General features: G+C 34.4%; 1 protein-coding gene across 6 annotated transcripts in view; it reads right to left on the reverse strand.

Annotated features, from left to right (window-relative positions):
- The window catches only part of UBR3 (ubiquitin protein ligase E3 component n-recognin 3), a 105,572-nt gene that overhangs the window by 30,822 nt on the left and 55,892 nt on the right, over positions 1 to 18,858 (reverse strand). For 4 of the 6 annotated variants that reach the window (XM_066999516.1, XM_066999512.1, XM_066999514.1 and 1 more), the window contains 6 exons: positions 15,430 to 15,579; positions 14,832 to 14,965; positions 12,549 to 12,659; positions 10,276 to 10,488; positions 9,382 to 9,518; positions 3,736 to 3,821 (listed from right to left, as the gene is read on the reverse strand). In XM_066999516.1, the coding sequence (XP_066855617.1) occupies positions 3,736 to 3,821; positions 9,382 to 9,518; positions 10,276 to 10,488; positions 12,549 to 12,659; positions 14,832 to 14,965; positions 15,430 to 15,579 (831 nt within the window). The remainder of the gene's footprint in view (positions 1 to 3,735; positions 3,822 to 9,381; positions 9,519 to 10,275; positions 10,489 to 12,548; positions 12,660 to 14,831; positions 14,966 to 15,429; positions 15,580 to 18,858) is intronic. The other 2 variants (XM_066999513.1, XM_066999515.1) reach the window with 1 other exon arrangement.

An 18,858-nucleotide genomic window follows, 5' to 3' on the forward strand; every position in this document is an offset into this window, starting at 1 on the left:
GTGAAATGAGTGATGTTTGCAAATAAAAACAAAAGCGGTGTCAATGCGTACAAATGAGACTAAGAAAACAGTACACACCTCTAGAAAGGGCGGGAAATTTTTAAATCTTTCCTTCCTCACTGCACAAGGTGATAAGTTACATTTTAAGTGAAAACTAGAAAAAAACAGGAATATCGCTTGGAAAAATAAATGACTATGGAAAGAGTAAAATATATTATACAATCTCTCTCTCTAAAGAGCTACTATTTTTTTTCCTTATAAATGCAACTAAATGGAAGAGGCAATGAAAGAAACTCGTAATTATGTAACTGCCTTGTTGAAATAAACCCTGCTCTATATCTGGAAAAGTAATTCTCCTGCCATTAGTCATATTTGGATTACTGTCCAAAACTAAATTACTAGTACTAAATGGAAACAGTACAGCTCTGTTCTAGGACCCCATTACCTTACATTAAAAATGAGCCCATTTTATTGCAAGATTAAATACGACTAGCTTGCTACATAACAATTAAAAAAAAATACTAACACAGTACATAAACAGCATGTGAACACTTGAACAGTGAATAGATGACATTTATGTCTCCACACTGTTTGAAGCAATGTCACATACATTTACATAGTGCCTTTCACCCGGACACTTCAAAGGCTGCCTTCAGTTTTTCTGAGTGTAAGACAGATATTAAGAACACCAACAGATCTGATTTAGATCTAAATATGAAAAATATGAAAATGTATCGCTCTATTCAGAAGCGTGCAAAAAGCAAGTGCCTTGTTTTTAAATGTTGTCCCTACCTCTTCAGAGGATATGCACTAGAACCCTTTAAATAATGTAACTGATAGAGGAAAAAGCACTATTTCCATATATAGCACAATCAACAAACAGAAGTACACAATAATTTAAGAAAGAAACAAAAAATATTATAGTAAGCAAAACAGAAAGTATAAGTAGAAACAATCGAGAAATGTTATTGCATTTAAAAAAAGATCGTTCAAGTTGTAGTACAGGAAAATACTTGAATCAGATCATGGGGAAAAAAAATTTCTTCTGTGTACAAATTCTGAAGGTGATGACTTAAAACTAATTCTTCTTTCCTGGGTTATTTCACTCTTGACAATGGCAACTAATGGAGTTATAAAAATGGAATTGCTGGTATCAAAAGATGCCCTGCATTACCACAACCAACAGTATTAAAATCCGGCTTAAGAAATTTAAAATAAGCTAGCAAGTTAACTGTGATTTTAATCAAGCCCTTTTGTTTTGCAAAAGTAAGAGATATCCTGTATAAAATTTCCACGTATCCTTCCCTATATCACTGAAGAAGTATTTCATAAACATTTTAAATTTTGTAAATACACATTAAAACCAATAGTTTGTACAACTTCATTTAAAGCTTCATTAAGAAGACTATTTCCATATTTTTCAAATGTGAGGAACACCTATCTTTTACTGGAACAAACCAAACTTGTAGAAAGTGATTTATTCTGATGAACAGACAAGGTGGTTTATTTTCAAAGATACATATAGAGTTACTGACAAAACAGTAGAAGTAAGTATAATATATGAATTTAAACAGTACTTAAGTTTTCTTGTCTTGTCAAAGTCACAATCCACCACAATGCAATACTCCAGCGAAGATACATTCTCTACGTGTCACTTCCAATTTGGTAATTCTCAAAAAAATGTTTCTATAATGATTAATAAGTCCTACGTGCCTTTTAAGACTTGAGGGTTATGTATTTAGAATCCTGACTTATCTTTTCACTGGCTATCAGCAAAAGGTATGTTTCTTTCAAAATCACATCTTAAGTATTTCAGAGTCCTACTTTATGCAATATGATGTTGAAGGGATGGTGTGATGAGTATAAGGATTAAATAATGTTTTACACAAAAAAATAGAGTCACCTTTCGTGCCCTCAGCTTGGTGGAATTTATTTATTAAACTTTGTGGTAATTCCTCTGTTGGTGTCAACTGTTATAGTTCAAATAGAAACAATGGAGCTAGAGACACGCTGAGGAAACTGACTAGCTCTCTGGTGGTTCAACCATTCTCTGCCAAGTCATGTTCTTCCAACAATGATGACATTATTTGGTGATTTCAGGGAAAACAAAAAAACGAAACAACAACAAAAACCCATTATTTTATCCTATATATGTATATATATATGTATATATTAAGCTTTTAAATAGGCACATGCAACATTTCATACTGGTATGGCATCAAACATTTCAGTGTTTTAAGCTGCAAGGATATATTTTATTCCACTTCTATCATTAGCAAAAAATCATAAGGAGAAACTGTAAACTCCTGTCTTTGAAAAACTAGAAGATAGAAGTATGACCTTAGAGATTACAGACACCATTCTAAACTTTGAAATATCAAGACATACAGATCTTGTGTGGCTGGTATGGCTATGTGAAAACAGGGGTATACTGTCATGTGTGTTGTCATTCTAAGTTTTTTCACTTGAAATTGGAAAACCTTCAAACTATTTCAAGCTGACTTCTCTTCCCTAAACTGTTCATCATAGTCTTTCAAATAAAATGCCTGTGAAATAGGTAATGCATGCAGTAAGTGGCTGAAATTCAGAGAGAAAGTGTCCACCTTAATTGTAAGCATACAATTCAAAGTAAATCATAATACAAGTAGAAATTATCAGTACAGCCTTGATTTTGTTATATGCTTCAAATTTGCAGTGATCTAGTGGTGCACTAAACATATGCGTTATTCAGGTATTTTACTTAGCTGGGAGAGGGTATGTAACGATGGTGGAAGGACACAATGTGCAGTAGGGTTTAAAACAATTTCAGAAATCAATCACAGCACTTGAATGAAATAAAATGAACTTACCTTTCCTGGCAGTAACAGAAGGCTCTTACCATAGAACAGACATGGGCAACATAGCACATGATGGGAATATTTCGTGGCTCATCATCTCAAATGATGAGAAAAGCATTGCCCATGGATAATGTATAAAAAAGGCAGAGATGGGCCCAAGTTTTCTGACATTTTTAGTACTGAATCTACTACTGCTGCAGCAGCATAAGCTCAATTCAAACAAGCATTATTAGTAGTAGTATTCTGGCAGGCTTTCCAATTTTTCTTGACAAAAGGAAGTGTCCATTCCTAACAGTCTATATCCCAGTAAAAGATTTTACATTAAGAAAAAAAGCACATCTGGCAACTATAAATGCTTTATTTGCCACGTATTCAATCTTTAAGAACAATGAGGATTTGAGTTTCTACCAAAAAAAAGTCAGAATTTTGCAGTTAAAGAGCTAGAAAAATTAGAGATAGTGGATGTGAATTGGTCCCACACTTACAAATCTGCTGCCACCATGAGCTACAAGAGTACTCAGAGAAAGAGAATTCCTTCACTATTAATAGCAATAGCCAAGGTGAACAAAGCTTTTCTGTATGTCCACAAGTTCTGTTTTACCCTTACAATTCTTAATAGATTTACTCACAAAAATATGAAAGTACTGAAAACATTACAGGGACTCTATGACAATTGCTTTCTAAATATATTATACTCACAATATATGAATTGCTCTAATGAATAACTAATGGAAATTAGACTTCAGATTTCTCAAATTGTAACAAAAAATAAAGATCCATTATAGCAGAAGAAAGATTCTTAAAAGAAAAAAATGATGTTTTTTAGAAAATGTTCAAAATAGACATCTTCATTCAGTCTGCTAATAACTTATATCATACTATATGAAATAACACTTACTTAAACATGATCTTTTTCCAGCTGTGCTTGCACCTCCTGAGCATAAATTGCCTCCTCGATGGACGAGCTCAAGTTCCAAGTTTGTTCTGCATGAAAAACATGAGGGTTTTAAATGGAATAGCATTGTTCAAGCGTCACCATAAACTTCAGTGTACACTGAATGAAAGAAAGCTGTAAACTAATCTTTAGCGTTAGGTACTGTCTAAATATGACCAAGGATAAAGCAAACATCACCAAGATACTGACACGTGTGATTTAAAATGGTTTGATTAGGAAGTACTATATTAAGAGAGCAACTACAGTTGTGACTGAAGAAAAAATAAATGTTAATTCAGCAGCATTTTTCTGAATGCACACAACTCCTTGATAATAAGGGAATTTATGTGCAAATCTAAGATGACAATGTATAGTTTGGCTAAATTTCAATCAATCAGATAAGTCTAAAAAGAGTTCTCTTCAATGGCAGTGCTTTTGTTTTCTTTAAACAAACAGATAGTACAATGGATATGCCGCCAAGTCATTAAGTATGAAACTAGTTTAAGTTATAATGGAAGCAATGACCTTTTTTGACAAGTTAGTTAAAAAAAGTCTGAGAGGTTAATTCTGAACTAAACACTGGTATTCGCTGCAGCTTATTAGTATGAAACAGGAGTTTTGTCACTAAATCTCTACTATACCACATTGATGATTGCTTTCTTAGTATTACAGTAATCTGATACTTAGGCGCCAATTGCTTAGGCCATATTTGATAGCTTTGTTTGATTTTCAAATTGGATGTTGCAGTACTGTGTTATCTTTTACCCCCGAGACTTGGAGCAAACAATTTACTTTATGCTCTCCAAGAGGTTATTTTAACAAATCAACATACATTCCTTTAATTAAAATAAAGGAATAATTGTATTATTCTGAAACATTATTTTGCCAATATAATACAAACTGCAAAGCTCAGTCCAAACATACTCAGTCCTTCAACTAAAATCATACAATTTTAATTTCAATATAACATGACTGAATACATATTGAAATCTATTCTAGAGTTTTATGCATGTAATTTATTTAAGTAATTTATGTAAGAAGAAGCTACAGGATGACTATTTTATTCAAAATAGAATATTTCTTTAAAATTTCAGCTCCATCAGTTTGAAAGAATAATGTTTTTGATATGCATTGTTTGTCAAGATACTTTCATATGCTTCTAAAATAGTAACATTTCAGAATATTACTGTCCTTAAGTTTTCAGCTTATGCCACCCATTTCTGAAGGAATGCTTTAATCCTCTCTGCTCAGAAAAAAAGCAATTTAACATTGATAATGTGACTGCTCAGAGCTCCATCTGGTTGCTGCTGATAAGGGCATCTGTGTGACAGGGGAATTTTCCACTCTTCAGGCGATTTGCAGTGCTCACTGAACTTCTAAAAATCTACCAGCAAAGAAGCAGGGATAGGGATTTCATATTAGTGGACAAAATAGCAACTGTAGATCAGCATGTGCTAGTTCATCATGGGAATATAAATGAAACCAGTATATTTTATTTCTACAAACCTTCCGATAACTAATTTGGAGAACAAAATTAATGGCAGCCTCCTATTAAAACCAAGAGAATTAAGACATTCAGGTAGGTGCTTTTGATTTAAATCTAAGAGCAATTTTAGATCCTGAATGTTCAATTTCCCTTTTACCAAGACATATGTATAATTTTACAAAACAAAAAACTCAGAATCCTGAAAAAAACTCTTCTTGATGCACTCTTCACCATAGTTAATGTATGGAGAAAGATTTCTAGAAACATACTCTCTCACACAGCATACTAATTCTCCCTTCCCACACTTCTTCATTGCCCCAAGCTTCTCAAAGTCAGCAGCTTATTAGTTCAGCTTTTTTGAAAAGCTAAATATTAGCCTTTTCCTTTAAGACAGCTCCTTCGAAACACACCTAAGCCTTGGTGGAATAGCACATAGAAGGGAAAGCATCTTCTGTGACACTAGAATACTTGTCCTTATAAAGCTGTTCCACACCAGGTACAGCTCTAATCGTTTTTCAAAAGGACCTGCATTTCTCCGCCCTGTTCAAGCTCCCTTCTCTCCTGGGATCTGATAGAAACGCCTGAGTTCCACCTACCCTCTGCTGAAGTAAAGCAGAGCTCTCACTGTCTATTTTCTCAATGGAGAAAAACTCGGGGCATCTGATAGCAAAGGATACTTGCAGAGACCACTCTGTGTTCCACTGTTCTATCTCAGCCCCCTCAACATGAAGAAAAGAGAAGGAGAAAGAAAATCCATGTAAGTGACTTATTCCTTTATCTAAAAATCTTTGTGCCATTCATTGGAGCAACGAGTTTTGTAGAACACTGGCTTTATCTTCTACACCCACAGAAAAAAAAATGAGAAGATGGATTTTGTTCAGTTGTACTGAATCCTGATTAAAAACTGCTGTACTTCATGCCTTTTTGTGGGCTTTCATGGAAGAAGGAATGTCTCGGGGAAACATACCAGGGTGCGTGGATACTGCCAGTTTCTCAGAACTTTTACCAGGACAGAGTATGAGAAGGTAAAAAAAGCAAAACCTTCTGCAGAAAGAGAACGTATTTGGACAGACCTCCTCATTCCAACAGGACAGAAGAATCATGTTAAACACTACCATCTTACCCACTTCACCTGACAAAGACAACTTATATGTGAAAAAACACGTATTGAGACTGACTGGAAGAAAAAGAACACATGGTTCTTGTATCGGTTTATACAGAGTGACTCCAAAAAACAGACATTGATTACACAGCCAACAAAGCACAAGACCTGTTGTTATGCAATACAGAAACATCCTCCAAGCTACCACAAATGACAGTCAAAGTTATGAATTACTATGAAGCTATTAGAATTAAAGCAAGGCACACAAGATTTGTGAATGACACTATACTAATACCAAGAATGTCAGCAAAGACAAGGAAGGATGCGTAGGAGAAGGGTATGACTTCAACAAGGCCCGATGCTAGGGAAAGGGGCAGGTAGCTAAGGAGCTGCTGCTCCAGCTGTGCACGCAAATCAAAATGCCAAAACACTAAATGCCTTTTTTGCTATGAAAGCAGACAGGGGCTAGCTCTCTCACTAACTAGTGGAGAATTCCCTTGTAATTTCTTTCCTCTGTTACCAATGACATCTGTCCAGGGTAGCAAAACCAAAGAAAGGGCAGCAAGGTCCTGTTTTCCTGAAGCAGAAAGGATAAGCAGCTGCAAGTGCCTGCATCTTGTTTAACCAGTAGCATACCCAGTTCAACAAGCAGAAATCTACTTCAAAGCTGGCCTCCAAAATAGCATCTTTGGGAAGACCGCACAAGATGACAGCTTCTGATTGAAAATGGAACACGACTTATAAAAAGATTAACAGTGTTTTAAATTAATTCACTTGCAAATATATGGGGATCAATAAAAATATCATTAGATTACATTCAAATGTTTATTTAAGCATGCACTGCTGACTTTGACCACTACCAATGTTATATTAAATACCAGGAAAAAATTTGATTAACAGCTGCAGTTGGTCTGACCAAAGACTATGGAATGTTTCATAATACATGAAATTACAAGCACTCAGTGGTGAATTGATTGGTAAGGAACACCAAAATACCATCACCTCAAAAAGAACTATGGATGGAAATAAGGAAGAAACAGACTGAGTAACAGGAAGAGCTTCTAGAAATTAAGTTACTTCAGTCTGTGATTTGAAAGTACTATTGTGGACAGTCCATTGCTTGGATACTTAAAATTAAATGAAACAAACAAAAATTATACAAAGAAAATTATCATTTTTTTTAACCAGCTCACTTAAATTTATTTCCATATATGCAAAATGTAAGGTTTTATTAACCTGTCTTCAGAGGTTTAAAAAAAATCAAATTCTTTAGTTCTTACACAACTATCAAGTACTTGAAGTCTGTAAATCTGTATTCCTGAATTAAAAGACAAGAGATGGATGTTAACCATTTTGTAGAAGACAGGCATACTCATAAGTGACCTTCTGAGTTACAGTAACAATATAGAAGGGTGCATCCAACACCTGAAATCCTTCATACAAGGATAAATGGCAAACAGCTGACAGTAGTCTGACCAAACAACATTTCACACTGAGTACAGTAAACATCTTAATCCTAGTGGCAAATGATAAATTGACCCCAGCACTGCAAGAAGCAAGGAGACTCTGTTCCAGTTTGATGTGTTTTTAACTCTTGGGAGAAAAACAAAATATCTTGGGCCTATGATGTTCATACAAAAATCATAAAATAGATCTATATTTAAAATATGCTTAGTTAACATGTGTAACATTACACTCAGAAATATATTAAAACAAACTTTTTATACCGTAAATGGCTTGTAAAGTTACTGTTGCAAGTGATCATACTTTCATGCAGGAAATTTTAATTTTGAGTCATTTGTATTTTATGAAGAATATTAAATAGTATTGGCCAAGTACCTAATTGCCCCAAATCTCAACATTATTTACTCTTGTATACAATATATCACTTAAATTAATACAGAATAATCTTCTCTCTTGCTATGTATATAATTTAATTTCTCTTCTTAATCAAGGCTCTGTTAAGATGCTCTTACAGAACATACATAGATTATTGTACAATTCTGTTAGCAGAAACTTTAAGTTGGAAGGGAACTCTGGAGATCATATGGTCCAACCTTCTGTCAAAAGCTGAGCCTCAGATTTGATTATCCAAAGCCCTGCCGAGCCTAGGCTTGAACACTTCCACCACTTACGTGGTAAAGACAGTCAGCAAACAGAGTTTATGGAAAAACCGTAAAAAATGCTACTGGATTATATCACTTCCATGCTTGCACTTTCTCTGCAGTCACCACCTTCCCTGCAGAGCTTACTTAATTAAGGGTTTTGAAAATTAGTTGCTTAATGAGTATTTCAGCATCTTCTTATGGAAAAGCCTCGTATTATAGTATATTATAGTAAATCCAAACAGTTTTATGTTTCAGAGGATCTTAAAATGAATGCTACAGAGACAGAGGGAGGGACTGGTTCCTCTTCTTGGCTATGCTTGCTCTGACACTGACAGCAATAATCTGGAATCACATATCACAGAAAAAATACTAGCACTTTTGACACTTTAAAAAAATATTATATGACAAGAGATCCCCGTCTGCTGATACAGGAAAGGCTCCTTCTGTGATCCCCAATTAAGTAAGAAAAACTAACATAATGGAGAGATTAAAAATACCCTCTGGTTTAAAAAAATAACAATAGAGAAATAAACTAATTCTGCTAAGTAACGGCAGAGAAGATTTAATAGTTTGGGAAAGGAAGGTAGAAAATAAATTCAACATAAAATTTTGATATATGGATAGCAAAACATTGGATAAAGAATAGAACTAGATAAGCAGCACACAAGATGTTCTGCACGTTTTGCTCCACTGCTGCATAAACTAAAAATGAACTGAGAGGCACGTAATTCCATCTTACATATGCCTGCATATAAAAATCAGAAAATACAACCTTGATATACTAAGTGCTCAGAAAGCACTTTTTAGGGAGGATGTGATAGAGTTTTAATTAAAAAAAATTAAAAAGGAAAACTTATGTGGTAATACCATTAGTGATAACCAAAATCATACCATGTAAGAAGAAAAATTCTCACCTGGCTACTGAATACATAAACAGAAAATCATTGTCAGGTGATCCAGGACTCTTGCTGTAATCTGTGTACTTCTTCTGTGTGGTACTTTTTATGTCTTTCATTACAGATTCCATTTCTTTACTGAGATTGGTTTCAGACTATGAACAAAGACAAAAGATTACTTAATTCTACCTGAAGAAATACAATAGCTGATCACAAAGTGTACTAATTTCATATTTATAAAAACATATTTGCAATCATGAAAAATACGTATTAAATGTTAATATTCTGTCTCACAGAATGCTTTGTTATTCTGATTTGTTCAGAATAGTGCAAGCAGTGAGATTCTTGAACTTGCATTATTTTAGAATGTACCTGCATTGCACAAGTACATGAAAATAACATCACTATCAAGACAGAAAGGCTAACAATAATAACTAAGTTAATTCCATGATTCAAAAAGACCTCACAAAACTTTGCAATATGGGAGCATCCATACTACTACATTGCATGCCAAGTACAACAAATAATCCATATCCAAGTGTTCATAATAGATATTCTTTAAATAGCTTCAAGTTAGAAGGATATTGGTGTTTTCACATTGTCAAGAAATGATACATGAATTTAACATTACATGACTCAATTCTATGTAAATTACTATGGAAAGAAGTGAAAATGTACTCCAAAAAATATATGAATCAAATTTCTTCATAGCTTTTTATGGCTTATTTTTAACAGGCCCTCCAATAAATGGTGTAAATATTTAAAATATTTTGCTTGAACAATAAAATGTTATCTTCCTTATCAAAAGGAAATGAAGTTTCCCATGCTGTCGAGTTTCTAAGAGGTCACAAATGCAATATAATGTAAAAACTGAAAGGTAGAGGCAAATTAACAAGGATCTTTCTGCCTTACACTGATGCTTACTGGGAAAGTTCCCAGCTGTTCTTGAAGGTCTTCCACCTCCTGTACAAGATCTTGCATACACTTGTTACTATGACTTTGCCAAAGGCTTCTTTCCATGTTGTTTCCAGGATAACAAGGAAGAACACTGTTAGCAAACTGCCTACAGAGGGGACAGGTAAATTCTCCTTTGTCGACTGAAAAACCCTGGAGGACCTGGTCATTCTAAAAGAAAAAGAAAGTATAGCTGAAATTTGCCAAAGATTAGACTTCGTAATTTTGGTTTCAGGTGCATTGATAAAAATTCTAAAAACTAAAAACTGTAAAGAAAGAAAAATTTTCACTCAAGTTAGTAGCAAGGGCTTTTTTCACTACAGACTATTACAACCCTCAAATTCAACTACTCACAATGTCTAATTTAAAGTGATCTTCATTGTCTACAATATCACCATAACAAACCACAAAACACTTCAATGTGGTATTATGAATATTTCACATGTGCTGTCTCTATCAACTCCCATTGTTTGAGATTCCCTTAGTAGCAACTTTTCATTTGTCAAAAGGTAGTTTTATTTTCAGTCTTGAAAAATACTCAATGATATTTCTCAAAAGTACAGGCCAAGAAACTTAATCAAGTAGCCACTGGAGGGCAGCATGACAAAAAAAGCTTATTACTTCCTCTTTACCACAAAGGATAAGAAAATGGACACGGAAGTATCATTTTGGGAAGTGGGACCACCTTCAGAGTACTCCCGTTACTGGCAAATGACCCTGTTTCAGTGTTGTGAATAGCCCCAAGGGTCCTGGTAAACTTACGCATACTCTTCTGGATGTTGATCTCTGATTGTATTACATAAAAATGTTTAATAAAAATAGATGTTTAATCCAGATGAACACAAGTCTTTATAAATAATTTTGGTACTAGGAATGCTAGAAATTGTCATAATTATTGTACACTAATAAATAATAAAAATTGTTATAATCTAGAAGTCTTCAAGAACAGAATGAGACAGAATAATAATTTATTGGCTGTTTAATTGAGAAGCCACCAGGAAAGAGAATTCAGTACCTATATGATGCAAAATGTTATTTTTCTAATATTCCATAAATTGAGATTCTACAGTGAAAGCCCAGATTTTACTTATTTTGATGACATAATTAACCCTAAAAGCATCTTTACATTTAAATAGAAAAGAACGGTTCATCATTGAATCCAATAAAGGTGGCCCAGCTACCAGTTCCTCAAAGGGTAAGTTTCACAGTATGAATAATGCTAATACTACAACTACAGAACATTGTTAATAATTTTTCTCAGAAACACAGACTTATGAAAAAAATAAAACTAAACAATTACCACATGAATTAAACTTCAGTGAGAAAGCAATTTCTTATCAAACAAAAAGTTATCATTTAGTGTAATAAAATAAAGACTAAATACCACAGAAAATAACAATTGCTTAATGTGATCACTTCCTACCACTGTGGAGCTTATAGTAACATTCTCGAGTGTCACTGAGGAGATCTGTAATGGGGCTGCAAAAAGAGGTTGAGGGGGTGCAGAAGGCCAGCAACATCAATGGAAACACAAATCAATTTTCTCAGACCATGCAAAAACATGAATGTCTGTTCCAACCTACAACTTCTGAGGTTTAACTAATAAACTGTTTTAAAACCATATACATAGAAGTAATTTCCTAATAATATTTTCTAAGGAGAAGAAAAAAGGGGGGGGGGGGGGGGGGGGGGGTGCAAAAGGCATAATTCACAAGAGTGAAGCCATTTCAACTCATTTATTTAAACTGTTTGTATATAAGTAACATATCTTACCTAACTGGAAATAAAAATCTAACTTTCTTAATATGAAAACTCGTGTTTGAGATTAGCCAAACTTATGTTTGTAAAATACATTCCTCAGTAACTTCTAATGCAAATTAAACACCAAAATAGGAGTCTATGAAATAGAAATAAAAAAACTAAGAAATTCTTTACCTGAATATGTATGACAGGAAAAAAAAAGAAAATCAATGATTTTTTAATAATAGTATTAATTTAGTTTTTTTCCCTGATATATCAGAATAACTGAAAATGAAACACTTCTGCTAATAACGTCACAGTGTAGTAAGATCTAATATCTACATTTCAGAAACAACATAAAAATATCTTATCCACTGATGCAAAACTTAAGCATCCAATCTTTCTTTCCCTGAATTGGACAGTGTAAATCCAATGGATTCGATTGAGAACAGTTAAAATCCAAGTAAAATGATGATCTTTGTTTTACTTACCCGTAAAGATTCCATGTAAGATTTATGACAATCTATGTGCAAAGTGTGACCACAGGTTTGTACATAAACACCTCCTTCCCAGCCTATTGACACTGCTTGAAGGCAGGAACTCTAAAAAACAATCAAAAAACCAGAACAAGTAAGAAAAACAAAGAACTATATATATAAAGGGTTACAAGGTATTTACCAAAACTCATTTTAAGATTAGAAAATTTTTTATTTGCATTCTATCTAAACGACATATATTATGGAAATAACTTATCCAGATGAAAAATGATTTATTTAAGTGATTATTCCTTCAGTGGGAAAAAAATATTCCCTGACTGGCAGGAAATGTCATATTTCAGTTAAGAACATGCAAAAGTAACCGTTATGGAAAAAAATTGGCCTGTTTTGTCCAGACTGTATATAGCACATTACTTTTTGATATTCCACACACACACACCTATGATCAAGAATTAACAATTAACTGCTTGTGTTTCACGACTTAAAATTTTCACATCTGAGTTAAATTATTCTCATGCCTCCTGAAATCTGTTGTTAGAGGAAGGACTCTTACTGGGAAGGACACAGTAGATAAACAAAAGGACTTCTTGTTGCTTAGCTCAGCTGAACAAGCCACTCAAGACATGAACAGATGTTTCCATTTTTATGCCAAAAGAAATTTAAGGATTAGTTCTTTCAAGCAGAGATATTTTTTTTTTTAGCACAGTATTGACCTGGAAACTCGAAATCAGAAATAGCTAATTCAACTAACAGTTGAATCAGGACTGGAAGTCTTAAAAGCAGGATGCATTTGCTCATCGCATTCTAGTATATTTTAGACTAGTCTGTTGGTAGTGTTACCATACAGAAATGGAAAAATACACTTCAGTGAGATCAGGCTTTTGAGTTAACAGTTTGCTTGGAATGTCTTTCATTTGCAGGATGCAAATGTAAAAATAAAGCTACAGTATTACTTCAGTACTTTTAATCTATTGATTAGGAAGTAACGTTCATTAACAATGGGGAACATTAAACAAACATGGGTATACATTACCGACACACACAGACTTGACACTTTCTCAGCATGAGAAACTGAGATGTTATACAAATACCCAATAAATAAAGAGTGTTACTTTATTTTTAGGCAAATATCCATATTAAAAAAAAAAAATCCTAGGTTAACTGAGGACAGCTTCATAGAAACAATGTCTAATGCCATCAATGCCAAAAAGAAAAACTTGGCCAGTTTCAACTATCTGTGGATCACAGACTGAGAAAGCTAGCAACCATATCTGAGTAAAAATTCTTTTTTTTTTCCTTCTCCTCTTTAAAGCCAATATGTAAGCTTCTAAATGCTGATTATTTGGTTAAATCTGCCTAAGAGCTAGTATGTCACCTGGGACTAATCTATAAACACAAATCTAGGGTCATGGGACACATTTCCTCCTCCCCGAGAATAATTTCTGGGAAGATATTTGTATCATCTTACAGAACTGTTTTATACTGTAGCAGGGAAAATATCAGACAGCATTTCCATAAAGGTCTAACAGTGAGTGAGTCCTGTTAAGCAAAAAAAATTGGCTCTCAAAATTAAATATGAAAAGCTGTAATGTATTGCTTTTAGTTATATGAAGCAATACAAAACTCTGCTTGGAACAACTAACAGAACTGCAAAGCAGACAATAATATATCAATGAAAGTAAATGTGAACTTCAGTCATTTTGTACAGAGTTGAGGATATAGCAGAAAAGGATCAAGTCTTCTGCTGGCCCCTCATTCCCATCCACTCACTTTCGCTTTCTCTGTGGTTGCTCAGAAAACAATTACAGGTCAAAATTACTCTTTCTACTTCCTCTCTGCCACTAAAATACTTTTAACCAAGAGTAATTCTTGGTTACTTGTAGTAAACAGTTCCTAGTAAGATTGGGTCCACAGAACGGCTGCAAGAAAGCTGGTGTTTTGAAACTAATACCTAAGACAGCAAAAGCACCTCTCAATTGTGTGGTTACACTGATTTATTAAATACCCTCTTTTAGACAAGATCTGCATAGATATTTAACAAATATACATTCTGTAGACATACTATTTGCCTGTGCTAAAAACGTAACTAGGGGAAAGCTAGACACTATTTAAAAATAAGGACCCTATCAAACGTAAACACTTTGTAACTACTGCAATACAAACTGTTTGCTAAAAGTAGAAATGAAACTAGGAGGAGGACTCTTACTTTGTAATTTCCTATACCTTTTCACACACCTCACTTCATAAATGGTAGTACTATTCAAATGAAATACTTACATCTTTAAAGTATCGCTGTAAAGTTGTAAGCCTCACATCATGCAGTGCTGCACAGGTATCCCTAGAGTATATCTGCTCCTCCTCAGTAGTTGGCAGTTTCTTTGGCTCAGTGCTATTGCGGCATTGTCCCAACACTGTATACAGAAAAGAAGCAAGAAAGAAAAACAATATGCTGAAGAGTTAAGAAAACAAGCAACAATTTCTGGTTTGTAACTACAATAAGTTCTGTTGATATTAAACAGTAAAAAAATTACTAAAGAAACTAAATTCTGTAAAGAGTGCTTTTGTACTGGAATTGTGTATACACATAGAGCTATTTTCTTTTTTTTTTTTCTAGTGTCCATTTTCCTGCAGGTCTGCATATGTGCTACTTTTACAAAATAAACTACAACAGCGGGGAATTAAACTGTTCACTCTTCTCCCAAACATTTAAAATTTCCCAGTATCCTTAGATGTACAGATAAGCCTCAGAGCAGACCATCCATACATCAAAAGAGGACTTCCATTCTCTTTCCATGCTCCATGAAACTCAACAATATTTATGCATGCATAATAAAAGCTGTAGAAACACTGCTTATCTAACAAGTCACATTCATACCTGAAGATGCTTGTAATAGTACAACTAGCCCTGTAGGTCTGTCTTCAGTGGAAGGACCACTTTGCCCACAAATTACACAATCATATATTGCCTCAGAAACATGTTGTTCTGATGTAGCTATCTCCATGGCAATATCAGCATCTGGTGATTCTAAAAAAGGATAAGAAAACCAACATTATACAAAGGGCAAGAAATCCAGTCGCACTGATGTAGTGAAGAACACGTCAAAATCATTTCTCTATAGTTCATCTAGAACCAAAATATTGAAGGTTACTTGAAACTAACCTTCCTGCTTCAAGAAGAAAGACATCTATACAAGGAAGTACATGTTTTCCCACGTTCAAAACTATTTCTGGTGGAATTAAATGTTTAGTTCGAGTTCTGTATTAAACTTCATCTTTTTAAAACATGAATAAAGACAAGAAGCAACTTCTATTTCATTAGATACTGTACTGAAAACTCAGAATATATAGGGATGAAGGGTAACAAATGTGAATCTCTACTACAACCAGAGATGCTGATAACTAACATTTTCCTTCTAATTATTGCCAGAGTAGGTCTGAAGAAATAGAAAATTATTTTAAAGATGATAAGACAAGACGAATGAATTAAACAGTAGTATCAACCCTAACGTACAGATCTGGTCGTCAGGTCTAACTGCCAAACTGGGAGTATGTCAAGTGAGCTCCTTTTAGACAAACCACCTTCAAGACCGAGATGCCTTCAGGCTATACCCCATAAGTTGTATAAGAATCAACAGTACATGTTTCAACATTTACATTAACCTGGAAGTACCTATATTGATATATGTATTTTATATATATATAAACTTGACACTTCTCCACCTTGATTCTTCTATATCATACATACATCCTTCCACTGAGTTTAAAAAAATACTACCAGTAATCTGTCTTATCAACAAGCAGTATGTAATGCAGTCATTTTGTAACATAAATGTAGCTTAAGGAAACATACAAATTTTTTTTTTTTACATGAAACTTGGACAGTCTTTAAAAATTTGGGGTGCCTTAACAAAGCAATCTTCTGATATTCTATATAAAATGTAATGTATAATTTAAGATTAACTATAAAAATGTAATATCTGAGATCTGTTTTCCCAGTGGTCCACATTATTATTTCCTAGGTACACAGACAGAAGTGCTAAAAGCTAAAGATCAAAGTACTGAAGCAATTACAACTAATGCAACTTTGTTCACATGACAAGTAGCAGTAGTATTTTTTGGAGGCAGGGGGAGTGGAGGATGTTAAACAAAAGAGAAGGAATTTGTAGTTATTTCTACATCTGGTTCAATATCACAGAATGGCTGAGGTTGGCAGTAACCTCTAGAGGTCATCTAGTCCAACCACCCCACTCAAAGCAGGATCAGCTACAGCAGGTTTTACAGGGCTGTGTTCAGTCAGGTTACGTTACAATCAATGCTAAATGAAGCTAGATTTTATCTGAAGATAAAATGAAAATTCTTTACTTAACATTTTTCACACACTACTGATTTCTTAAGCTAAATTCAAGAGAAATTTCATGCACAGCAGGAGAAAAGTACAGCATTTAAAATCATTTCTGCAGTCTGTGCAGGAACAGGCTGTGCCAAAATCCACTTGAGATGCTCTCTGCTGAAAAAAAAAATAACCTAGAAATAAAGCTAAGAATTCTTTTTTGTTTTGGAAGAACCACAGGACTGAATGATCCTCTCCTAAGTGCTCAGGAACACACACACTCAAACTCCTGCTCTAGAATATAAGGGTGCTTTGCTTCCGTTCTTTCCTAGAAGATGAGTTATCAAAAGAAGAACACCGCCTCCTGACCTTCATATGTGCCCTTTATCTCCTTAAGTAGGCCAAGGTGCTGGATAGAGAACCCAAAAACCTGAAGCGTATCAAGAGTCCTCATGCAGAAATGCTTTTAGGAATGCTCTCTTCCGTAAGCCCACAGCAAGCTCAGAAAAGGAGGCCTGCTGCTATGAGGAGAGACGAGCTGGATTCAAGGCAGCATCTTTCTTTGCTATGAAAGAATCCATGCAATGTTCTCACTCACAAGGCAGAACCAAAATTACACTGTTTTAGTAAGTATTGATTTTTCAGTCAGTTATTGAGGGTTGTATGAAAATGAACTACAATCTTCCTTGACCTACAGCTGTTAGTATTGTACACATCTATCACCATCTAGTGGCAGTCAGATGAACAATGAACAAAGAAGCAAAATGCATCAACTGCAAACATTTTTTTATTGCCAGAGTCCAAGCAAGCAGAAAACCTAGCAGCAATTGTTTACTTCCTCCTGTTACATTAAAGCTGCTTTACATATTTAACGTCACCTCATCATCGTGTAATGCATACTCTCATATACCTGTATATCAAAAATACATGACGTGACCACAGAGCTCCTGTCTTTATAGTTTTCTAAAATTATGTCAATGAAACAAAATATGCAACCATTCAATATTTTTCAGTAAGTGTAGGAAGAGAATAGTGTGGCAATCTCATTTTGAACAATTCAGCAGAAGTCCTTAGGATCAGCTAACATTCTACTGATAAAATATCATTCATTCATCATGAATTCCATATTCTAAACATAAGGAAAGAAAGATCTTAGTATTTAAAAGGTACTTCCAATCAATTTAGAAGTATACAGATCAGACACACTATTTCCTATGTGCAGACAAATGAAAAACAAGCTGATTTCAGAATTCAGTGACCAAACAGATACTTCCTTCATACCTACATCTAGTGCTAGGTGACTTCAGTGAACAGTAAAATTTCATAGGAGCTAGATTTCTAGCACAAAGGAGGACTTCCTAATAAATGATTTCCTCCAGAGAAGGCAAAAAAAAAAGTCAACCTACACAAAATGCATAGGTAAGAGAAATAGGAAAGGATTTAAAACCTCCAAGAAATTATAGACTAAAAAAAAAAAGACAGTTCTTTTTGAATGGACTACTACAAACCATGATTACTGGCTAAAACTAGTTTTCAGCTTCCTTCTGACAGCATAACTCATGAGGTAAAAATAGATCAGTGGCAGTGTGGGGAAAAAAATGAAGAAAACTCCACATACAGTGATCTTCTCAATCTTGCCATTCTAGTCCTTCTCATCTTGCCTTCCGAAGTTTTGTCTCTGTGGAGCTCCTGTGGAAGCAGCAGACTCTGGCTCACTAGCTACATGACCTACCTCTACATGCCAACACTAGGAAGGCTAAGAAGGTATTTCCATGAAAATAGCACTTGTTACATCTCAGAACATTGCATTATTGAGAACAAAAGGAATCCTCTGTCAGCTATTTTTAAAGATACAGGTTTGGGGGCATATTAACCTTCTACCTTTCAAGCAGGTTTTGCAGGAGCCTGAAGTTCTCTTCTGTAAGAAAATTGCTGTCACGCCAATCAAGATATCTCAACGTGTCTCTGGAGATT

The sequence above is a fragment of the Anser cygnoides genome, chromosome 6 (assembly GCF_040182565.1).
Source record: "Anser cygnoides isolate HZ-2024a breed goose chromosome 6, Taihu_goose_T2T_genome, whole genome shotgun sequence".
In the NCBI taxonomy this organism is placed as follows: domain Eukaryota; kingdom Metazoa; phylum Chordata; class Aves; order Anseriformes; family Anatidae; genus Anser; species Anser cygnoides.